Below are 22818 nucleotides of genomic sequence, written 5' to 3'. Positions count from 1 at the left end.
GGAGGAGGTTTATCCTTCCCCTCAGGTAAACTCATCTTAGACATACTATACTCCTCAGGCTATTATAGCTGAAGAAGTTGAGATGTCACCTTAGCAACCTCATAAATGCAATGACTTCAGAGTATGACTTTTATTTTGAGGTAGTCTTACAGAATGAAAACTCGACCCTCCAACTCTGGTAAGAATAGTTAGTCTTGAATGATAATCTCCTCCCCCATATGTCAGAAGTGGACAGAAGAGGGGTAACAAAAAAAAAAAACATATTTGCTACAAAAAAGTTTGGGTTCACTGGTTATTTTATTATTAATTTATAAAGAGAATTCAGCTTTATACGTTATTTTTTACTATGACCAACTAGGAAAATATTAAAATTCAGTGTTAGTATTACAAAAAAGAAAAAGTTACAAAACCAATAATGCACAATGAGTGATTTTCAGGATCATACGGGTTATCATATAAGAAAAAAAACCATAATGGATGTCTACTATTCCCATATAAAATGAAACTCTGTATATTAATTGGTCCGATTTGGAAATTGTGTATGGTATTTTGTAGAACACCTTGCCACTATTATCCAGAGAATATTGCCAAAATTTATCATACTGACTTTTTGAAGCCAATATCAGTTATAATTTATTAATGATTGCTTATTTTACAGGTCAGCTGGCACCAGTGCGAGAAGCTGTTGTGGCAAGACGTGGTTCACTTGCATATTTAGACAGGAAAGCGATCGCCTACAACCAGCGCTTGGAGCTATGCCGCCTACTAGGCTTGGCTGCATTGTGTGCTGCGGCACTTCTTATTCTATTATCCTTTCTGATTAGCGCCTATAGCAATCCTAGTAACCAACAGTACAGTCCTGTGTTTGCAGGTCCAGCTGCTGCAAGCCCCATACCACTTTCTGGAGTTCTAACCACAGTTCAACCACCAACCAGTTCGGTCCCTCCTCGGAGGTAAAATCATTACGAAATAAAAAAAACAAAACAATATCCCCTTTATTAACAGCATTAACCAAAGCCAATATCAATGGTAAAGTTCATTAAATAATAAATAGCTTATTTTAGTTATCCCTTTTTTAAATTCATTCCTTCCTTTCTAAACAGGACAGAAATAAAGAACTATCATGTTAGCTTAATATATATATTAATGTTATCTTCCAAGTTTTCCAATTTTTTTTACAGACGATTTGCAAAATTTTATTTTTCAGTGATTTTATTTTTAAAACATTTAATCCTCAACATCATGAAATATTCATCACCTCCATTGTAAATGATATCAAACACTAAAATGGCTTTCAAAATATAAACATACTTTAGTGTATAAGTATTTATTACTTTTTAAGATATCAGCTCTTTTATCATAAAAATTATTTTTTTATTAAGCCAGACATATCTGCATAATTAATTCTTATAATAGTACATGTCACAATCACAAAGTGCATAATGCAGGATCAATAAATATATAAAAATACATACCATACATACTAACAAAATTAAAAAAAAAAAAAAAAAATTAATATACTTAAAATCTGTTAAAAATATTATACATAAGGAAAGAGTTCTGCTAGAAAAGGAAAACCTATGTACTAAAATTCAGAATATCATTAATTAAAAAATTATTAACTAATTTTTGTAATTATGCAACCAGAATTGAAGAAGTGAAGTTAAAATTAAGTTGTTTTGACAAATCAGTCCATAAGGTGCTTATAGTGCATTAAAGTGGCCTTCAATTTTTTAGCTCATCCAGAGTTGAGTAATACTTAGAGAATAGTTTGAATTTAATAGTTTTCAGAAATAAACTTTAGATATATAAAAGCTAATTTGGAACCAAAATAGGAAAAAATGAACTAGAATGAATTCAAGAGCATACTAAGGGTTTTGAGCGATCAAAGTTAAAGAATCATACCAACTTATTGCAATATTATCAATCAAATATAAAGAAGAAATTTAAATGTTAAAAACTCAAGTCTTTATAACATTGGCAATAACTCACCAACAAATCTCCACCATTGTTATTCTGAAAATGATAACTAAATAGTGGTTATATTTTCAAATCATTGTCGGAAAATAATAAGAGATGAGTGGTAGATGGTTAAAATTTATGTTGACTTTTTTTGTTGTTGTTTTTTAGATCAGTCAATGGTTAGTGAACAAATCAAGAAACAAAAGGTTGTTTTATCAATTATGACAGCTGAGCTAGGCCCAAATCATGTTAGACATCTTCACTGCCATCCTAATCCTCAAATTTTATACAAAAAATCTCAAACATTTGAGTGTGATTTAGATATTTAATTCAATTAAAATTTGCATATTTTTTTTTTTTTAAGATACAACATATTTCTTTACGAGTAATTTTCTGTTATGTTTAAATAAGGTTAGATGAAATCTGAAATAAAGACAAAATATTACAAATCAGAGGAAGAGTAAAAATAAAAATATGTGATACGCCATTTAGGTATAGGGGCGCAGTACAGGGAAAGAGCAGTGAGCATAAGCTAAAATTTAAAAGGAACTCAAGGGTTTGCTTCAGAATTAGCAAGTACTTTAGGGGGTTAATTTTGTACACATTTCATCTTGTTTCCCTGTAATATCATTATACACATACATCTGAATTAATATATCATCAAAAACCCTAATATATATTCAAAGAAATTAACATATGTAGTGAGCCTAAAGGTAAAAATCTGATTCAAATCATAATTACTAGTGTGTATGGTGCTGTCCATTAATTAATATAAAGAGAAGTTAGTAGGAAAGTACAGTACATTAAATAAAACTTATTTTTTATTGAGTGCCGTTTCACCACCACCAGGGCTCTGTTTCATAATAAAGTACAAACTAGTACTATTAGTCTTGTCGATTTAACTGGATACAATTACACTGACATGTACAATAGTAAATTGTACTTTAGTGCTTTTTAACTACTGTAATATCACTAATAGTCCTCCCTATTATGAAAAAATATAAATATTAGTGTAATTACCACGTTCTTTCTATACTTGTACTATGAGTCAATACTATTAGCTTTCATTATGTAACAGGGCCCAGAACGTCATAGAATAAAAAAATAAAAAAAGAAAGTGTAATAAGAAGATAACTAAAACTCAAAATATAAATATAATAAGAAGTAACACAATGAGACAACATGAAAATTTGTGTAAAAACCAAACATGTACATAGACGTAAATAATGAAAAATTCAAATCATTACAAATATGAGAAATAAAACTATGAAATATTTAGTGAAAATGTGTAAGAAAAAATAAGAAAATAAAACATTAGGTTTATAAGTCAATAAAGTACCTGGTAAAACATAATATAATACAATGTAAAAATTACCAATAAACTCTTTTGTTCATCCTTATTCATTTTTTCTCAAATATGTTATTGCCTTATTTATATCACTTCTTATTATATAATGTTTTACTATAAATTCTATTGGCTTCTATTATTTTATATTTCACTTCTTTAATTTTATTGGAAGATTGTTGATTGAGCGTGTGTATAGATGAATGGAATATGGTCCGGCTGCGGTCAAAAAATAAAACTCAAATAGTAAATGGGTATACTATTTTTATTGAGCCAATAAAAATAGTATACCCATTTACTATTTGAGTTTTATTTTTTTACTGCACCCAGACCATATTCCATTCATCTTTAATTTTATTATTTTTACATATATGTTCTCATACATTTCAGTATATCTTTTATTTCTCTTATTTATCATGTTTTTAATTATAATTTTTCATAATTCAATTGAGATTTTGAGATGAAAGAAACTTCCTTTTGAATATTATCTAACACTATATAATTTTAATATTTATCATAACAATTTATATAAAAAACTAAAACATTTACTCAATTTTATGTTATGGTCAAATTTATCTATATCCTTTCTTTAATTTTATTTTTAAGTTGAGTGACGTTACATGATTAAAATGTCTTATAGGATATTGTTTCACCAATATCAATCACTGTTGTTACATTCACCTGTCCTTTTAATATAAACACATAAATAATAAACAACTTCCTTGAAAATAATCAAGAATCCATAATTTAAAAATATTTGCTAGTTAGATTTTTTTTTCATACTGTTTATCATTACTATTATTACTATATTATATACAAGAAGATGGTCAGGGTTGTGGTCAAAAGTGAAACAAAAATAGTTGTAAACTATTTTTGTTTCACTTTTGACCGCAACCCTGACCACCTTCATATATATCAATTTTTACTCATATATATATTTTTTCATATATATCAAATTTATATATACATATATTACTATATTATATGTTATCTTCTTACATTTTAGTTATAACTACTGTTTTTTATTCTATTACCTATGTATTTTGTTTGGACTTCTGTAGCTTTGAAGAAGGCTAATAATTTAGGCAGACATATTGGCACTCAATAAGAAATACTTATTGGTGTTATCCTTATTGACCCTACTCTCTAACCAACTTTTTCTTAAATTGTCATTAGAACTGTAACTGCGCCAGTTTTTATATAGATTCATAGTTATGAAAGAAAATAAACAACTGAAAAATAAACTTACCCACTATATAAGGCATTATACATTTGAAAATTTGTAGTTCCATTTTCATCTCCAACCAGAGTCGACAAAGAATACCATTGCAGCCAACATAGCAGGACTAAAAAGCAATCAAAATCACATCATTCAAAAATGTTTTATTCATTTTGTTTTTATTATTATTTATTTAAATGAAATAATGTATAGAAAATGAAAAAATTCAAAAGGGATTACTTACAATGTAATTTTTATTACACGAAAAATACTAACATATAAAAGCACACAAAATAAACCAATATTAATTATTGTTTTCTTGCAGAATCGAATCATAAGTAGATTCAGCCAACATTTATTGACATTAAGTAGTTTCACAAGTTACAACACAATAAGCATTCAAAATAAACTGGGCCCCAAGTAGTTGAATACTTGCTGTATTTGGTCCATGGAAGTATTGGGGTGGAGCCAGTAACCAGAAAACACGCTTTCTTAGTTTGTTATATCTATAACTATTTCCAATTGCTTAGAAATCTACTTCAAAAACAGTATTGATCACTAAATGTTTCATATGCTTACGACTTCTCATGAATAAAATCACATTCCATAATAAGAAAAACATTTCCAAGTTCATCATCATTAGGGAATCATTAACAAACAAACAACATTAATATTTCGTGTTATAAAAGAATACTTGAAACCTAAAATTATTTTACACAATGAAGCATTACAATTCATTAAAGAAATATCATTCACGTTCGGTTTTAAATATTTTTCAGGAAACAGTATTTTCTAATTGGGTACAAACAAAAATAAAAGATAAATTTGTGTTTGCCTAACCTGATCAGTTCTGTTTTTATCTGACAATGAATTTTATAATTGAAAGTTGTTTTGATTCACATTTCTGTAAGTTAATCATAATTGAACCCCGATGAGCAATAAGAAAGAAACTGATGTTTTCGTTAAATTATATTTTATAAATTATACCGAAAATTCGCATTTCCTTACAAAAGTCTGAAACAGCTTTCTCCTCTGGACCATTCTCAAATAATTTATCATTCTCCTGTCCTAAAGTTTGTATGTATATAGAAAGGAGCTCCAGATTGCATTTTTTAAATCTTAATTAGTCTTTAATACGACTCAAATAAGATTAAATATTGAACAATCAAATTATAAACAATAAGAAATAAAAAGTTTTAAAGCAATTTTCTTATGAAAAGTTCGAAGTGATTTTCGAATATTGTCACTAAAGATTTTTTATTTAAAATCTTTGAGTTATAGAAAGTACAGGATAAGGTTCAATAACTTCTGAGAACCTTCCTTTTTTCTGATAACTGAGAACTTGCTAGTCACAGGAGGATTGGTTGGCAGGAACATTCTTTGGACTTATGTTGCTGGAAGAGTGAGAATGGCCTTCAAGAAGACTTGATTACATTCACTGATCTCAGAGGCTGGTGCAATTCTGCTAGTCCCTTGGAGGAGGGAATTACACCCTCTGAATCTTCCAATGAACTAAGTCTTAAGTTTTTTATCGCAAAATGAAAATTTATTGATTTAGTATCTAAAACCCAATTTCATAAAAAATATCAGTTGGCCCCTTATTTCATATTAGGGTTCGATTTTGATTAATTTAAATAAAAGTTTTTTTTGTGTGATTTTCGCTTTAAGAAATCATTTCACTCCATAAACATTGAAGTTTTTACTTCATTCCTTTCTAAATTAAGGCCAAAAACATGCATTTTTTATTTTTATTTTAAGGAAATCATTTATTTAACAATTATTAAACAGTTGAAACTAGCTCTTAATTGTTTATAATGTTCCTGACACAACCTTGACCATCTCTGTCTGATTCACTTATGATTGACTGCATCTATCTATAATATGCTGTTTTTTTTTTTTTGTTTTTTTAGTTTAGTCATAGCTTCATATTGAAAGATTTGAGACAATTTAATGTATTATTCTACTTTGTCCGAATGTATTTCTTTACATTCTTCTTATAAAATCAAACTAGTAAAATCTGACTAAAATTTCAAAAATTGGTAATTTTTAACAATTTTCACAGAAAATTATCTTATAAAACTACAATAAATAATAAATCGACATCAATTGCTTGAGAATCATTTTTCATTCTCATGCAAGAATGTTTTATTCTAATTTTTGTTTATTGTTACTACTGATTGTAAGAAAGGAGTTAGTTTTAAAATGCTGTTTTATCAAACATACTTTGATCGTACACTGTAATAAAAATTTAATACCCACAGTATTTAATTTATAAATGATTGCTTATAGGTGGCATTAACTGATATAATTTGTAATTCAACTTTTTTTTCTAATAATTTAATTAAAGCTTGAAAGATGATGATACTCTGTTGATAATATCTTTTAGCATATCTATTTTGACATTAATATATCTATAAGCACAATTCCCCTTAACTGCACATTACCTAAATAATGATAAACATTATTTAAATAGTATCCAAATTAAGTGTCAAAACAATTTATTTCTTTAAAAGTCCAACATTTCGGCCATCCTCACGAACAATCTTAAAAACAAATTTACATTCACATCAATAATTTAAAAACTTCTTGCTGGCTATTCTGCCCAGGTCATCAATTTCAGTCAGAATTAGCCTATTTTGTCACTTATCACATTAAATATTAAAACTTTTAATTACAAATCAATTTAACACTATTATCACAATATTTTTTTTCAACAAATATTTTTGATTTGTAATTAAAAGTTTTAATATTTAATGTGATGAGTGACAAAATAGGCTAATTCTGACTGAAATTGATGACCTGGGCAGAATAGCTAGCAAGAAGTTTTAAAATTATTGATGTGAGTGTAAATTTGTTTTTAAGATTGTCCTTGAGGATGGCCGAAATGTTGGACTTATAAAGAAATATAAATTGTCTTAGATTAAAATTGGATACAATTTAATTTATTTAAACAATAATAACCAGTCTCAAGAAATTGAAAAGATTATATAATCATTTAAATATGAATGAACTACTAATTTATAAGATATTATATCTTTCACAAATATATTTGAGCTTTTTATTTTGAATATAGTCTAAGTATACCCATTGTATAAAACTCTCAAGCACTAATAGATTTTTTTTCAATGTAGAATTAACAAACAAAACTTAGGAAAAAATACAAGTGACACATGGATCATTCTACTCATATTATTGTTTGACCATTTTCTATCTCATCGACTTCAATTTTGTAATGCTTTCCTTTTATTTTGGAAAATGTGAAATGATATGAATTCTGTAGGTTTTTTGAGGAGAAATTCAATGATGTGGTCCAAAATTTTGTAGTTGTTTTCTGTAAAAAAACATTAAAAACAAAAGTTAAATATTCAGGAGTGTCACTGTCCACATTAGGAGGTTGACAAGTTCACCTGCATTGAAATCAGGTATTCATTATTTATTTTTTGTAACTGTGTTGTAGTGGACTCTAATTTATTTATGCAGTTTCAAGTAAACCCATGTAAACTTATCTTCATAAGTGTTACCATAGTTGTTGTAACAACTGTTTAACGGAGAAATGGTGGGAAATCATCAGTTGTCACCAAAAGGTTGTTCTATAATCAGTTGAACTATACCACATGGAGCAAAATGAACAGGTTTTGGAAAAGAAGAATTTCATCCCCGCCCTCCCACCAAAAAAATAGTACGTCCCTTTAATTTCTAATCAGGAGTGTACCAATGTTTTGTTCTGAGTTATCATAGTTAAAATTTCAATTTAATACATCTATTAAATACATTTTTAAGCCTGCCAACACGTAAAGTCTATTTCACTAAGATTGTAATTGCCTCATTATTCTTCAAGACCAATATTATGTGCTGTCCATTTTCTTCTTCAATTTAAAAATGTGAAGTGACTGATTAAATTATTTTACAAGTTATACCTTGATTGATGTGCATAGTTGCCCTCATGAGTATCACTGAATTTACCCAGTATTTGAGTTCATTTTGATAGTAACACTCCTAACACCTTGGTTTGTTGAGCTATTTTCAAAATTTTGAAAAAAAAACTACTAACAGCCTGAAAACAGACAATTAGGCATTAGGGATGTTTTCTATAAAGGTCAAATGGTAGTGCATGAGAACTTTCAGGATCAGAATTCAAGATTATTTTTTTTTAATTCTGGCAATCTTGGTGACACCAAATGGTCAAACAATAATACAATGACCACATTTTATCATAGTTAGCAACTGACAAACAAACCTAGGCCTATTTCAAAATAAACTGCTCATTTATTATATTTAATATCTATTTATTTTATAAAAGTCTTCTATTGACTGAAATGATTTTGATATATCTATTTAGTTCCAATTTTCCAGATCATCTTAAATTTTTATATACATGAACAGAGATACTTATTCTAAGCATGATAAAACTTTATTAGTTGATGTCATTATTAATATATATTAATGTTGAATTGTTTAAATTAAATAAAAATGTATATCTTATTAAAGATATTCAGTATATAAACATAGTTTGTTAGTAGGCTATTTTTTATTTAAATAATAATATTAAGCTTTTTCGATAAATTACATTATGGCAGCATTTATTAAATTAAGTAAAGGTCCTGGATCCACTGCAGCAGATCATGCTACAATATTTTGCTCCTTAGGTTGGTCCAAAATACCAGAACTATTGTTGAAATTTTAGCCTCTTAATGATAAAATATTATTGAAAGAAGATCCTTGAGGTGGTTTGGCTAAATAAATTAGTTAATAAAGGAGTAGTTTTCCCAAAATTTGGGGAAAACGGAAAGCGACTGAAAAGAAGAACAATCAATGTTAGCTCGGTTTGGAAAAGTGAAGAATGAAATGTAGTCCAACTCAGCAGAACCTCTAATGTACAACACCATAAATAACATCCTAGAGTGTACCAAGAATGTAGCATACTGGAATATACCATTTAAATGACAAAGAATTTTATAATCGAAGGTTGTTTTGACTCACTTTTCTGTAGGTTACTTATAATTGAACCCCGATGAGCAATAAGAAAGAAATTGATATTTTTTCTTATATTTTATTTTATAAATTATACCAAGGATTCTCATTTCCTTATAAAAGCCAATAAAGCACAGCTGGACCATTTTCAAACAATCTATAACTTTGCTGTCCTGAAGTTTATTGAAAAAAGCTCGGGATACCGTCCTTTTCATATTTTTTTAAACCTTAATTATTATTTAATATGTCTCAAACAAGATTAAATTTTTAACGATCAAATGTTTATAAGCAATAACAAATAAAAAGTTTTACAGCAGTTTTCTTATGAAAAGTTTAAAGGACTTACTGTCCGAAGTACACTTCGAAAATTTAAACTAAAGATTTTTTATTTAAAATCTTTGAGTTATAGAAAGTACGTGATAAGGCTCAATAATTCCTGAGAATCTTCCTTTCCTGATAACTGAGAACTTATATTGAAAAGAAATGTGCCCAATAACTTACAACTGCCTTATCAAAACTGATTTATTGTAAAACTTAAAATTAAATGTATACGCTGGTCTTATTTCACAATTACATTTTTCTCTATGATATTTGTTTCAATATAAAAAGATGCATTGTTAGAGTAAATACAGGTAGTTTGACTTTTACATCAATGGGCTACTCAAAAATGGTGGGGAGTATCAAATTGTGAATTATCCATCTATTCCTCAAAAATCTTTTGGAAATTAATCAAAATTACAAAATACTCCTCTAATGATTTGGAATTTATGACAAATTACTCCCCCAGGTAACAATCATAATGTATGATGCTCTTCTCAACAAACAGAACCAAAGCTACAACAAAATTAGCTATTAGCTCCTACACTCATCTTTGGACCTAGCTTCTTAAAAGTGTGTACTTGACCTTTCAATGGATTAAAACGAAATTCTTGATATGTGTGACACTGTCTTGTAATCTAGTACAATCCTTTTCTTAGAAAAGTTACTTCTTTATCATCTAATCAGCCTCAAAAACCTCTGGGAGTTGTAATATTACAAATTGATGGTAAATACCATCATCAACTTCCTATATAATGTTGCTTTCTTACGTCTTGTCTGATGCAGTGGGGGCCTGTCATATTTCTACTTGAGAGGATAAATAAGAGAATATATATTTTTATTGACTACATTCCTTTTAATTACTATACTAGATATACTTGCTTTTCATAAAGTAGTCTTGTTAAAATCTAATAAATATTTAGTTTAAGAATTTTTAGATCACTAAATAAATTGATAAAAAGTTACACATAACTTTTAAATGTATTCATAGCAAAACAATATTTATTCATTGAATCATCGTAGGTACTCTCTAATAAATCCAGTGGAAATAAATATCAACTAAAAAAAAATATTTTAAATTTTTTTAATGTTTATCATTTATGTATCATAAAACTAATTATTTTTCATATAAGTTTTAGAGTTATTATTGTATTCATAAAAGAGAATTGTTGTTTTAATTCTTTTTTCAAGACATCATTAATTAATAAGATTAATATTTATGATTTATAATATAATTTTATAAAATAGTATGATTTATAAATCTTTATATAAACATCAATCATATCCACTATGCTACGATAAAATAAAACATTTCCACCAATTCCTTCTTCCATTGAACCTTACGAGACAATGACTTTATTCTTTAACATGAATATATTTTTATATAAATAATTATTATTATTTGTATATGTTAGTATATAGATATAAATATATACATATATATATTTGATGTTAACATACACGTACAAGGTGAAAAACAGCATGTATTTAATGTATTGATCATAATAAAACCCTAATTGATTCTTTATACTCTCAAAATGTTCATTATATATAAAGCATAAATTTCTATTTATTTAAGAGCTAATTATAGTTCTTATTACTCAGTATTACTAATGTCTAATGAAACTTTGTCCTTTTAATAATATATTTTTAATAATCGCATTCAAATGTAATATGCTTGTTCAGTTGTAAAATGTAAATATGATTTTTATCAAAATAAAAAATTTTTGAGAACTGAATTTTTTATAAATCAGAAAACACAAATTACTCACATACACACTACAGTAGTTTTAAAGGCAAGTTATCAAAATTGGCTCCTAGTGATTCATGGTTTACTTTCTGAACCTGAAATCACCTACCTTTTGTTTTCCAAGAGAAAAAATTAACTTATTTATTTAGATGTCATAATTGTGGCATTAGTATGCGAAAACTCTTTTTTTCGAACATTATATTTTCAGAATCTTTGATATCCATTTTATTACTTACAAAAGTTTCAAAGCAGTATCACAATTTTTAAAGATGATAGAACTATTTGAATGTGAGAAGTTTAGATGACTTTTTTCCTCATAGAATTGTTTAGTGGTGGTTTTGTTTGGATTTTCTATCTTGTTTTTGTGTCTTTTAGAGGAAAAGAATTGCAAACTGATTGTGTATACAGAGATAAAAATTTATAAGGTATAAAATGGAAATTGCCCTATCCTGATAACTAAGTAAAGTTAATCATGTAAAACGGTAGAAAAGTGAGAGTTATAAATCAAATACTGGAAAACGTGCAGAGAAATAGTTTTATATTACAAGAGAATGTTGTTTAAAGCAAACCTTTTGAAATCAGAATAGCATAATTCATTTAGTCTGTTTTACAGAGGCTAGAAAAATATAAAAGAAAAATAACAGACATGTTTAAAAGCTATATATGAACTCATTTTTGTCTGAGTCAGTCTTATTGAGGAAAGTAGTTCCACCATCTGACTATCTCAAAAGCAGCAAAATATTGCATTATTATCACGTTTTGTATTTTTAACAAATTTTAGCTTGGTAGGATGATTGGAAGAGTGATTGATTACAAGATTTGGTTGGCAGCAGAAAAAAAAAAAATTGTACATTGGTTTCTGAATAAAGTAGTCTTTGCTTACCTATATATATATTTTTTTTTATAATAACAACTGAAATTGTATTTTATTAATTTTGGGAGTTCTATAGAAAAAGGGCATTCGGTCAGCTTCAACTGATAACTTGTACCGACAATAGTATTATGTAAATGGCATAAAAAAATTAAGGAAAATAATGTTTTCTTTGTATGACTAAGAGAGGACCAGGTGCTGGACAGGAAGGCAGGCGTTATGGCACATCTTGGTTTGTAGAGTTTTAATAGTGACAAAACTTTATTCTATGTCCTGACACAGAGAGCATGCTGTTGTCCAGTAATGGGTGTGCTCACTATTAAAACTCCACAAATTTAACAATGTCACTAAATCTGTCCTCTTGTTCAGTTCCTGCACATAAAAAAATAGAAATACTTTTCTATCAAGTTGAGCCCAAATGATAATTCTTAGTTCTTGTAAATATAAAGGAATAATTCATGAAGAAATACAACAAAAATATACTGACCACAATGTTTATTTTACTTTCTTCAACAAAACAAAACTTTTTTTTTTTTCAAACTGTTCTCTACAGATATTGAACATGAGTAACATAAACCAGCTGGCTACAAATACTACATATTAGATATTTTTAGAAATCACTAGTGAAACAAATATGTTTTTTATTCAGAATTATTCTTAGCGAGAAATGAAATAAAAATAATACTGACATTTTAAAAATTTTATAACTTTAAAAAGACATCTTTAAAAATGATCAAGTGGATAAAATGGGAAATTCCACTCTCATCAAAGTTGAAGTATTAATAATTTTTTTGTTACTCAATACTTGATCAACTACAATTCTGAACTAATGGAAATAGAATTATGAAGTAAATATCTTATTTAAATTTAAAAAGTGAAATTAACAATAATAAAATGGCTAAGGTTAACATTGGAGAAAAAAAAGTATAATTCATGACAGATCAGTGATGACTAGCGAAGTTGTAGATTATCCATAAGGGATAGAAGTCGACAGGGCCACAAAAATTAGAAATACAATTTTTAAATAAACTGTAGTATAAAGATTTACCACATATAAAAATAAAAACCAGGGTACAAACCGATCAGAATTCATCATTTATAAAGTTAAGCTGTAGAACTGTTTGCCAAATTATTATTGGCCAATTGCTCAGTTTAATGGTTATCTGAATCAGAATGAGTTAATATATGATGAGGAATTATTTTCTGGTTTCTAATCTAATTTTTCCAACTTCATTCAAGTACAGACAAACATGGACAATCACCAACTTCAGTCAAACAAATTATTAATAAATAGTCTATAATAATTAAAATTGCTTAATGCAGAAAACAATTCAAATGCTGATAATAATAATAACTAGAACAAAACAATTATTAAATATTAGTCTGTTAAAACAGAAATAATTGTATACCGTACGACAAAAGTACCTTTCATAAAGTATAATTAAAATAAGTAAAATTGGTTTAATTCAATTACAAAACCATAAAATACAATTAAACCTTTTAATAACTGACAAAAAATAAAAATACACAAAATTTTCACTGATCTATTCCCAAGTTAGCAATAAAATTTCAATTTTTATTTCAATACTTCTTGTTTTAATAACTTTATTTTTTTTTTTAAATATTTTTCCTTCTCGATATTCTTTTGCAAGACGATGATCTTGTGTCATCATGAAGCACCCATCCAAACGAGGCAATCTTAACGGCAAGGAAGGGAGAGATGATTGGTCAAATGACAAAACATAAGTTAAACAACCGAGTTAACCAGGAAGAAGATGTAAATAAATTTGACTTAATATAGTTTGATTGATAACTAAACGTTTGACTGAAGCGTGACATTGTACTACATGAGCACAATGTTTGGAGCGCAGAGCGCAATGAAGGGCTGTCGCGACCGAAGGCTCAAGGCTACGCGATAAGGCCCAGGCTCTAGACGATGCTCCTGGCTCAAGCTGAAGGGGGTCCTCTCTTCCCCTAACCCACACTCACACCCATGGTGTCCAGCCCTCGTACAGCAAGGCCAGGTTGTCCACATTTGTAGCTTCCATTATAGTCCAGTCCACCTACAAAAAAAACAAAGTGTAAATACAGGCTGACCATGTAAAATGATTCATAGAATATTGGTTAATGATGAACCAAAGTGAAAAATGAAGTACTCACACATTTAAGAATATTTTAGAATAATTAATGAAGGGAAATTTCAGTGATGTAGCACAAATTAATCAAACTGTTGTATATACGAGGCATGCCCAAAAAATATGAGTTCTCAATTTTTTAAATTACAGGATATTGATGGGTATTATGTTACTCATTTTTCCATATAATCCCCTTCCCATTCTAAGCAGGTTGTAATACATGAAAGACAAATATCTAAAGGTTCCAAGTCAGGGGAGTAAGCAGGTTGGTTCAACATTTCCCAACCATCCCATGATTTTTTTGGCCTAAAGGTTTTGAATTTTTTGGGTGAAGGGGAACCAGGTTGTCACAACTGTGATGACTTTAAAATTTCAGTCGGAATTTTTCCCTTTCACCAGAACCTTGTGATGGTACTACCCTCGCACTTCGAGGGATTTCTAAGGGATATATTTCATAGAAACAGACACTATGAGGTGAGTTCTGTTGCTGATGTGGGTTTCCAGTACTTGTTTTCAGGAGACCCCTGCCTGTGCTGCTAACTTTTGAAAAAAATTCACACAGCATGACAGCCCAACAGTACTCATACTTTCTAGACATGCCTCACATATACATATAAAACACTGTATCCTCAATATAATAATAATAAAATAAAAGTAACATAAAACTATATATATATATATATATATATATGGGCTTCTGAACTCACTTGTTGTTTTTCAGTAGATCGAATGTTAGGGTCTGGGTCTCTACCTTCCAATTTATACTTAACCCTTCTCCAGACACTCATGGCATAAGCGTTTCGTTCCTGTGATCCTATATGGGCATAAAGAACTTTTGTAATTTATACAGAAAAAAAATTATACATAAAACTTCATGGTTTTGAAAAACATTTGATTGTTAAGTGATGAAATAAATTCAGAAACTTTAAGAAATATTGATGAAAATCATAGACAAAAATTAATACAAACCTGGAGGACCCTTCTTCTGCTTGTTGAGCTGATCTTCTTGAAGCCGCGATCCCTGAGGCCGCCGGACAGGACAGTCACTTACACTGAACTGCAGCAATTCTGAGTAGATGCCATCTGAAACATTGAACATTTAAAAATAATAATTAGCAATAATTATTACTGAGAATAGAAATTTAGTACACATACGAATTCAAGAAGAGAAAATACAATACATTTAACTTCGCTTAGTTCAAATATATTGGCCCAAACCATTTTAATTCAATAAAACAAAGTTTCCATACATCTTCATAATATAATACCTGGATTAAGTGAACTTGAGTATAATTTATTGTAAATAAAATTAAAACTTCAAAAAATCAATTACAGATATTGCAAGTAACAATCATTATCACTCAGAGCACAATGTAGCATGTAGAATTTTGTAAATAGTAACAATCATATCATTATAAGTTTTATAATGAAGAATTTATATTTGTTGATAATAATTTTTATTTGAAGTGTCCAGTTAAAAGAATATGTTAAATACAAATAAATAATAATACATAACCACAAAACATGGAGGCTGTAAAGAAAGTCCTGGAGAGTTTAATGGACCATTGAATTAAAAAACAATATTGGCAGAGAATATCTTATATATACAGTTGTAACCAAAATAAAATAAAAGGGAAACAATAATATCTTATAAATACAGTTGTAACCAAATTAAAATATAATCATACCAGTTTTAGAAGCAATAGCTTTAACCTCATTGGCTACCTCTGCTATCATTGCTGAATCAAGAGGGCAGTTGTTGCTACTCAACGATTTAGTCAATGATCCCAACTTTTCTGTATAATGCTTGTGTTTGATCAAATATTCTTCCAGTCCAGAGAGACCTGCATCTTCATACTGCAAAAATATATGTATTATTTAAAAATAAAAGACAAAAAATATATATTAATTAAATTGCAACTAATGCAGTATTGCAAGTACTGTTTTTTTTATATAATTCTGATTTGGAAAAAATGAAAAGTAAAATTCATTGCCAGAGGACATCTTAGGTAAATTGAAAGAGCTTATAGGCTCTAGTGGTACAATAGCTTATGTCTCATCTGGAGTGCCTATTATAACTAATGTTTGAACTAATATGAACTGAAAAACTGTAAGGGGTCACATCAATATTTTCAAATGGTCCATTAAAAAATGAGAAATTTCAAAAATAACAATATCAATCATGATGCCTATGATTTTTTTTTTTTAAATACAGACTTTTTCTTCATCTACTATTTTCATTATTTGTAAATTATTTATGGACAGATAATGAAAGGAAATAGGAAAACATTAAATTAAAAATGAATAATCATTTAGGTGATGTATACATGAAGCCTTCCTTTCCATCACAGAGGATGGTCATAAAAATCAGCTAGTTGTGTAAGTATTTAGTTATTAAAAAAAAATGAAAAGCATTATTCATTATATAATCTTGTATTGGACCTGATAATACACATGTCTTGTTTACCACAATTTTTAATTTTAACAAGGAGTTTATAAAAATTTAAGAAATAATATCTGTAACACAGATCAACTTTTTCTATTTATGTCCACCAGATCCCAAACATAAAATAGAATTGAATAAAATGAAAACAAATTTTACCAAATTAAATTACCTTAATCATAGATTTTAGTAAGGTTTTGATATCAGCAATGATCCTGTGATGTTTAGCTAAGACGCTTCTTATTATTGTAGCTCTGTTCTTGACACAATCTTCAGATCCAGTCAGTCGCATTTGCATGGGCTCCAGTTCACTTTTCAACGCCACGATTGATTCTATAATAAAAAATATACATTTTTCTAAACACTTATGATTAATTAGGCACATATTTTAGATGTCAAGAGTAAAAATCTAAGTCAGACTTTAAGAAATGTTTTAGAAAATTCAAATTAATAGATAAATACAGTCACATATTCAAATATGAATCTTCAGGAATTAAATGAATTTTAAATATTTCAATTTTTTATTTTTATATTTATCACCGAGTGATTGATGTCATATCTTCCACATTGGAGCGCGGTATGTACTGCACGGGGGTCTTCTTCGATGTTGAACAAGCTTTTGATTGAGTCTGGCATCCAGGTCTGCTCTATAAACTTCGTAAATTCCTACCCCCAACATATTTCCTTTTAATCCGCTCCTATCTCACTGATAAAACCTTTAAAGTAAATCATAACCTAGCCTACTCATCTCTCTTTTCTCAGTCCACCGGTGTTCCTCAAGGTAGTATCTTAGGTCCCATTCTTTATACGGTTTATACAACTGACATCCCAACCCACCCTAACACAGTCCTAACAACATATGCTGATGACACATGTATACTTTCTGTAAACAACGATCCAACTAATGCATCACAAACACTACAGGCACACATAACATCTATTGAAGAATGGTGTAAAAACTGGAGAATCAAAATAAATCCTTACAAATCCCACCAGATCACCTTTACCCTCCGTCATAAACCTCTGCTCTCCTGTCCTACAGTATCATTTCTAAATACTCTACTAAAGCCTGTTGAACAGATTCGATACTTAGGACTCCATCTTGACAAGAGACTTACTTGGAATCCACACACAAGACTGAAACGACAAGAAACTGCTCGTAAATTCCAATTGCTACAACACTTACTTGACAAACGCTCTAAACTTCCCATTCACTACAAAAAATTAGTATACGCTACGATAATCAGACCAATTTGGACATATAGAATTGAGCTCTGGAACTCCACCAAACCATCAAATTCTTCCCGCATCCAATCGTTACAATCCAAAATCCTTGATGCTCCTTATTATGTTACAAATAAACTCATTCACAAAGACCTTAACATCCCATTCGTTGCAGATTTGACCCAAAAAAGATATGCGTCTTTTCATTCCAAACACCTTAACCATCCTAACCCATTAATTCTTAATCTTTCATTCTTAACAATCCCTGATAATCCTCCGAGGCGTCTGAAAAGAAGATGGCCACAGGACCTTATAATTTAAATTAATGTTTGAAGTACCACCAATGGGTGGTTCCTTCCCAAGATTTTCAAGTGTATATGAAACATTCAACATATTTACTTATTGTATTATTTTGTACAGTTGTAAATTACATTAAATAAATAAATAAAAAATATTTATCACAATATCTCAGATATTACAAACAATAAATAAAAAAATTATATATAACCAGAATTTAATAATATCACTTTAAAAATTAATTATAATTAAATTAGAGTGTGTGTATGTGTTTTAACAAACATACAGGAAACTAAGTAGTAAGGAACATCAAAAAAAAAAAAAAAAGATTTACCAGAAATCTTCTCTTCAGCTTTGGCTATCCAATCGGAATCAATCCTCTTCTTTGGTGGAAGCAAGGATACTAATCCTTCTTCGGGTGATGTCAGTACAACTGTAGTGTTCTGAATCAGCATGTATGCTTTTTCACAATCCTCTACTAACTGCAACGATTCAATTAAATGGCATGCATTAGTAAAAAACAAACATAAGCTATCTTGGAAATAAAAAAGAACTCTTGTCCTCTAATCAGAAATATTTCTATTGCTAAAAAAACATACACCTATGCAAATAACTATAACTGAAGAAAAAGCAAAATAGGTGACACAACTTACTCTCATCATCGTATTGTCACCAAGGATAGCCTCTTGGGTAGGTATACGCAGAGCTTCGTTAAACAGGACAGTATTTGCCATCGATATTATCTGCTGAGCTAGGTTCCTCTCCTTGTCCACTCTGTCACGTTGCAACCTTACACAGCTCTCAAAGGCACTCATAACCTATCATGTGATATCTTATTTTAAAGCACGAGAAATATAAAATATTAAGTATTATACATTAAAAAGTGGTGTACTATCTCTGTTTCTAAGGCATTTGGTGGAAGACTCTTTACTTTTTACTATCAACCCTTGCTGTAGGCTTTTGTACAAAAGGTTATGCTGATAATACCACTATCGTGATAGGAAGAAATATCCAAATATTTATTCTTTTCGATATATTCAAGACATCAATGGAAAAGCTGGTAGACATGTGTAAAGTAAAGGTCAATGTGTATTTTTTCACAAAGAAGAAAAAGTTTATACCATCCAAAGTGAATGTGGTCTAGATTTGCCAGAGAAGAGAGTAAACACATGGTAGTTACTCTGCACAAATTATATATGAAAAAAAAAATTGAATTTTTGCAAAATTAATGATACTTTAATATACCTCAGAGAGAGCAGGGTTGGCTCCCGAAGCCCACTTCAGCCTCTGTTCAGCACTGGCTATAAGTGCATTCTGCTGATCAAAGGCGTCTTTCAATTTTGGCTGAAGTACTTGTAATCCTCCGGCAACCTTACGAAGCTCATGCATGAATGCACTCCTGTCTGTTTTAGTATAAAGAAATTATGAAACTTTCAAGATCATCATAATAATAAGTTTATAAGGATAAAACAATCTACTCACTGATCGGAGGTTGGGGGGAGCTAACTAATATATGCTCGTGTAACCAATGGTGAGCAGTGAGCCTCCACTGGGCACGGTACAGGACTCCCTCGGCAGAGACAAGCTCACGCTCCAGACGAGACTTCAGGTGGCCTTGTCTCCAAGCAGCTTCCCGTTGGCTCACCAAACCACTCGCCTCTCGTACTGCACTCCGGCTTAACTGCTCTACCATCTAAGACATCAAGTTAGGTTCTTCAAAATAAGCAGAATATAAAAAAACAATACTGCACAGTTACAATATTTCAAAAGAAATAAACTAGAGTACAAAATATTTTGAACATTAACTAATGCAAAAATAATTAATTTACCAATTAATTATTATAATTTGAATTAATTTGAATTTACCAAATTCACTTTTTTTAAACTGTAAATTAATAATAAAAAACAAAAATATATAATAAAAATTTCAGCTACCTTCTTACATAAGTCTTCAAGGGGAACTCTACTTTGAGCACCAATGTCTTTCTGTTCAACAGCACCTGTAAAAAAAATTGGTAATATCAAGTACTAATGACAAATTTAATCATCATTAAAGCATTGAAGAAATATGCACTTTTATATAATTACGATACCTGTAACATCCAGTCCATTGGCCTGAAGTAGAAGGCATATGGTTGTAGCCATCGATAGAGAGAATATTCCAAGGAGTTGATAGCTGATGTAATCAGCAATGTACCTGCGCACAGGTTTTGAAAGTGACTCAGGATCATGTGGTACTGGGGGTGCACCAGGTTCAGCTCGGAAACCACGTGCATCAGATGCAACCATTCTAAGCACTTCAGTCATTGTATCAAGTCGCTTGACAAAGAACATGGCTTCCAGTACATCTTTTGTCTTGTCAATGCATATTGGAGCCTATAAAATAAATATTAAATCATTCTAAAACAAATGATAAAACATTAAATGAAATAATAAAATTTAAGATGAATTCAGAACTACTTAATTCGTTGAACTGAAGAATAACAGTAGTCTCTATCTAGTCTAGTTATTACAATAAATGCAACACCCACTTCAGCAAAGGTGAATATTCTAACCACTATAAATAGAATCTAAATAGTGTCATTGGATAAATATTGTAGTAAAACTTGGGTTATGAGAAGTGCTAAGAACTGGGATTTTTCACTAGGAGGCATCATTTCAAAGATCTTCAAATCTCAGCTGCATCTAGTATTTCACAACCATTAAGATGGTGGCTTAGAGCCTCCACAGCATTTCTCACCATTCTTTCCTCTGTTCTCATATAACAATGGGAAGGAACTGGCCATAGCCTCAGTAGTCCACTGGATCAAGATCAAGGTATCACCTCTATGAACTTTAGATAGTTGAGATGACGACCTTTGCATCTTAGATGATGCGTAACTACCAGCAAATCATCTTTTCACCTATCATTGTCCCTCAGAAGATGATCCGAGTCATTTGTTACTGTATAGTCAGTAATTCTTAATAGTTTTACAAATCAAGGGAAGAAGAAATCCCTTATAAGCACAATGTTTTTCCTTTAAATTTAGTTCGGGTTTATTTTAGTTGGACAAAGTCATTTAAGTCTGCTTGTTAGAATCTTCAATCAATTATAAAGCACCAAGGAGCAATCTTGCCCAATTACATAACATCTGTGATAAAATTCTCTAACCACAGTCAACATTGTCACTAAGTCGAGAAATGGAATGATTATTAATCACAAACAAACGTAAAATTTTAAATTTTAAATGTATTAATTTTTTTCATGAGGTATAGGTTATATACAATACTATATAGTTTTTTTAAAAATATATAATTGTCTAAAGGTCAAAAATGTAGAACAAAAATACAATGCTTCTAACACAAAATAATTCATTCCATTTTTTGGATGTTCCAGATTATTGTGTCCCCCTTCTCAGCACAATAACATTCACTTTTATATTTACATTATTCCCATTACTATATTCATTATTCATCAACAATCAATTGTACAGTTCTGAAGAGGGAAACAGTATCCCTGAAACTTCCATAAATAGAATATGTTGAATATATTTTGAAAGCATTGTACTTTTTATTTAAAGTTCTTGACCTTTAGACAATAATAAATTTGAAATTCATGTTTACTTACTGGACATTCAGAAAATTTATAGATAGGAATTATTATGCATATACCTGAGAGTATGCATCAGATTATGTATGTATTATGTCTTTCATCAGTAAATTCCAGAAGGCTAATTAAATTGATAGATTATTATTATTTAGGATTAACATTCATTTTGCATCAAGGGATCTAATTTTGAACAATACACTGTTTAAGATTAGCTTGATAGTTATATTTATCACATTTGATCTCTTGTTCCTCATTAATAAAAACACAATTAATTTCAGTTTAATTAAATCAGCACACCAACAATTAGTGACAATAAATCCAAGGAGAAAAAATGGTTTAAATCAGAATACTCACTGTGTAGTATGTTTTGGCTTCCCTTATCTGATCAATAATTTTCCAAGCAGGAGGGCTCTGAAGAGAAGCTAAGCTCTGAAGGAGAGTGTCCCTGCCACGATTGACATTAGTGAACAGTCCATCGAATCCCATCAGCAGCATCTCGCCCTGGGTCAGCTGCAACTGGTCTGCTGGCTCCAGCAACTTGACGAACTGCGATTGAAGAGTAATCACCGTTGCCAGGCATGTTTCATGCGGTGACTGTAACCATACATAGGAGTGAGGTTATTACCAGGTCATTCAAAAAGTCCTGTCGTTTTTTTGGGGGAAATTATAAATAAATAAATATTTTCAAATAATC

The 22818-nt window shown here is 29.7% G+C and overlaps 2 protein-coding genes across 4 annotated transcripts in view; one reads left to right on the top strand and one right to left on the bottom strand.

The window, feature by feature from the left end:
- LOC106680787 (neurensin-2) overlaps window positions 1-1035 on the top strand; it is a 67099-nt gene extending 66064 nt beyond the window's left edge. The window contains exon 3 of the mRNA XM_014420719.3: window positions 659-1035. Coding sequence (XP_014276205.1) covers window positions 659-957 — 299 coding nt within the window. The 3' untranslated portion in view covers window positions 958-1035. The remainder of the gene's footprint in view (window positions 1-658) is intronic.
- An 11879-nt stretch (window positions 1036-12914) lies between these two features.
- Window positions 12915-22818, bottom strand: part of nonC (serine/threonine-protein kinase Smg1) — a 141216-nt gene continuing 131312 nt past the window's right edge. For all 3 annotated transcript variants that reach the window (XM_014420723.2, XM_014420721.2, XM_014420722.2), the window contains 12 exons: window positions 22479-22718; window positions 20629-20911; window positions 20471-20535; window positions 20018-20228; window positions 19781-19938; window positions 19189-19353; window positions 18870-19017; window positions 17187-17347; window positions 16260-16428; window positions 15541-15654; window positions 15279-15385; window positions 12915-14499 (listed from right to left, as the gene is read on the bottom strand). In XM_014420723.2, the coding sequence (XP_014276209.1) occupies window positions 14422-14499; window positions 15279-15385; window positions 15541-15654; window positions 16260-16428; window positions 17187-17347; window positions 18870-19017; window positions 19189-19353; window positions 19781-19938; window positions 20018-20228; window positions 20471-20535; window positions 20629-20911; window positions 22479-22718 (1899 nt within the window). In that variant the 3' untranslated portion in view covers window positions 12915-14421. The remainder of the gene's footprint in view (window positions 14500-15278; window positions 15386-15540; window positions 15655-16259; window positions 16429-17186; window positions 17348-18869; window positions 19018-19188; window positions 19354-19780; window positions 19939-20017; window positions 20229-20470; window positions 20536-20628; window positions 20912-22478; window positions 22719-22818) is intronic.

This window comes from Halyomorpha halys, unplaced genomic scaffold (genome assembly GCF_000696795.3).
Source record: "Halyomorpha halys isolate HHAL.00 unplaced genomic scaffold, Hhal_1.1 Scaffold287.1, whole genome shotgun sequence".
NCBI classification, from domain to species: domain Eukaryota; kingdom Metazoa; phylum Arthropoda; class Insecta; order Hemiptera; family Pentatomidae; genus Halyomorpha; species Halyomorpha halys.
Note: the sequence above shows the minus strand (reverse complement) of the source record. Positions and strands in the feature narration are given on the sequence as shown.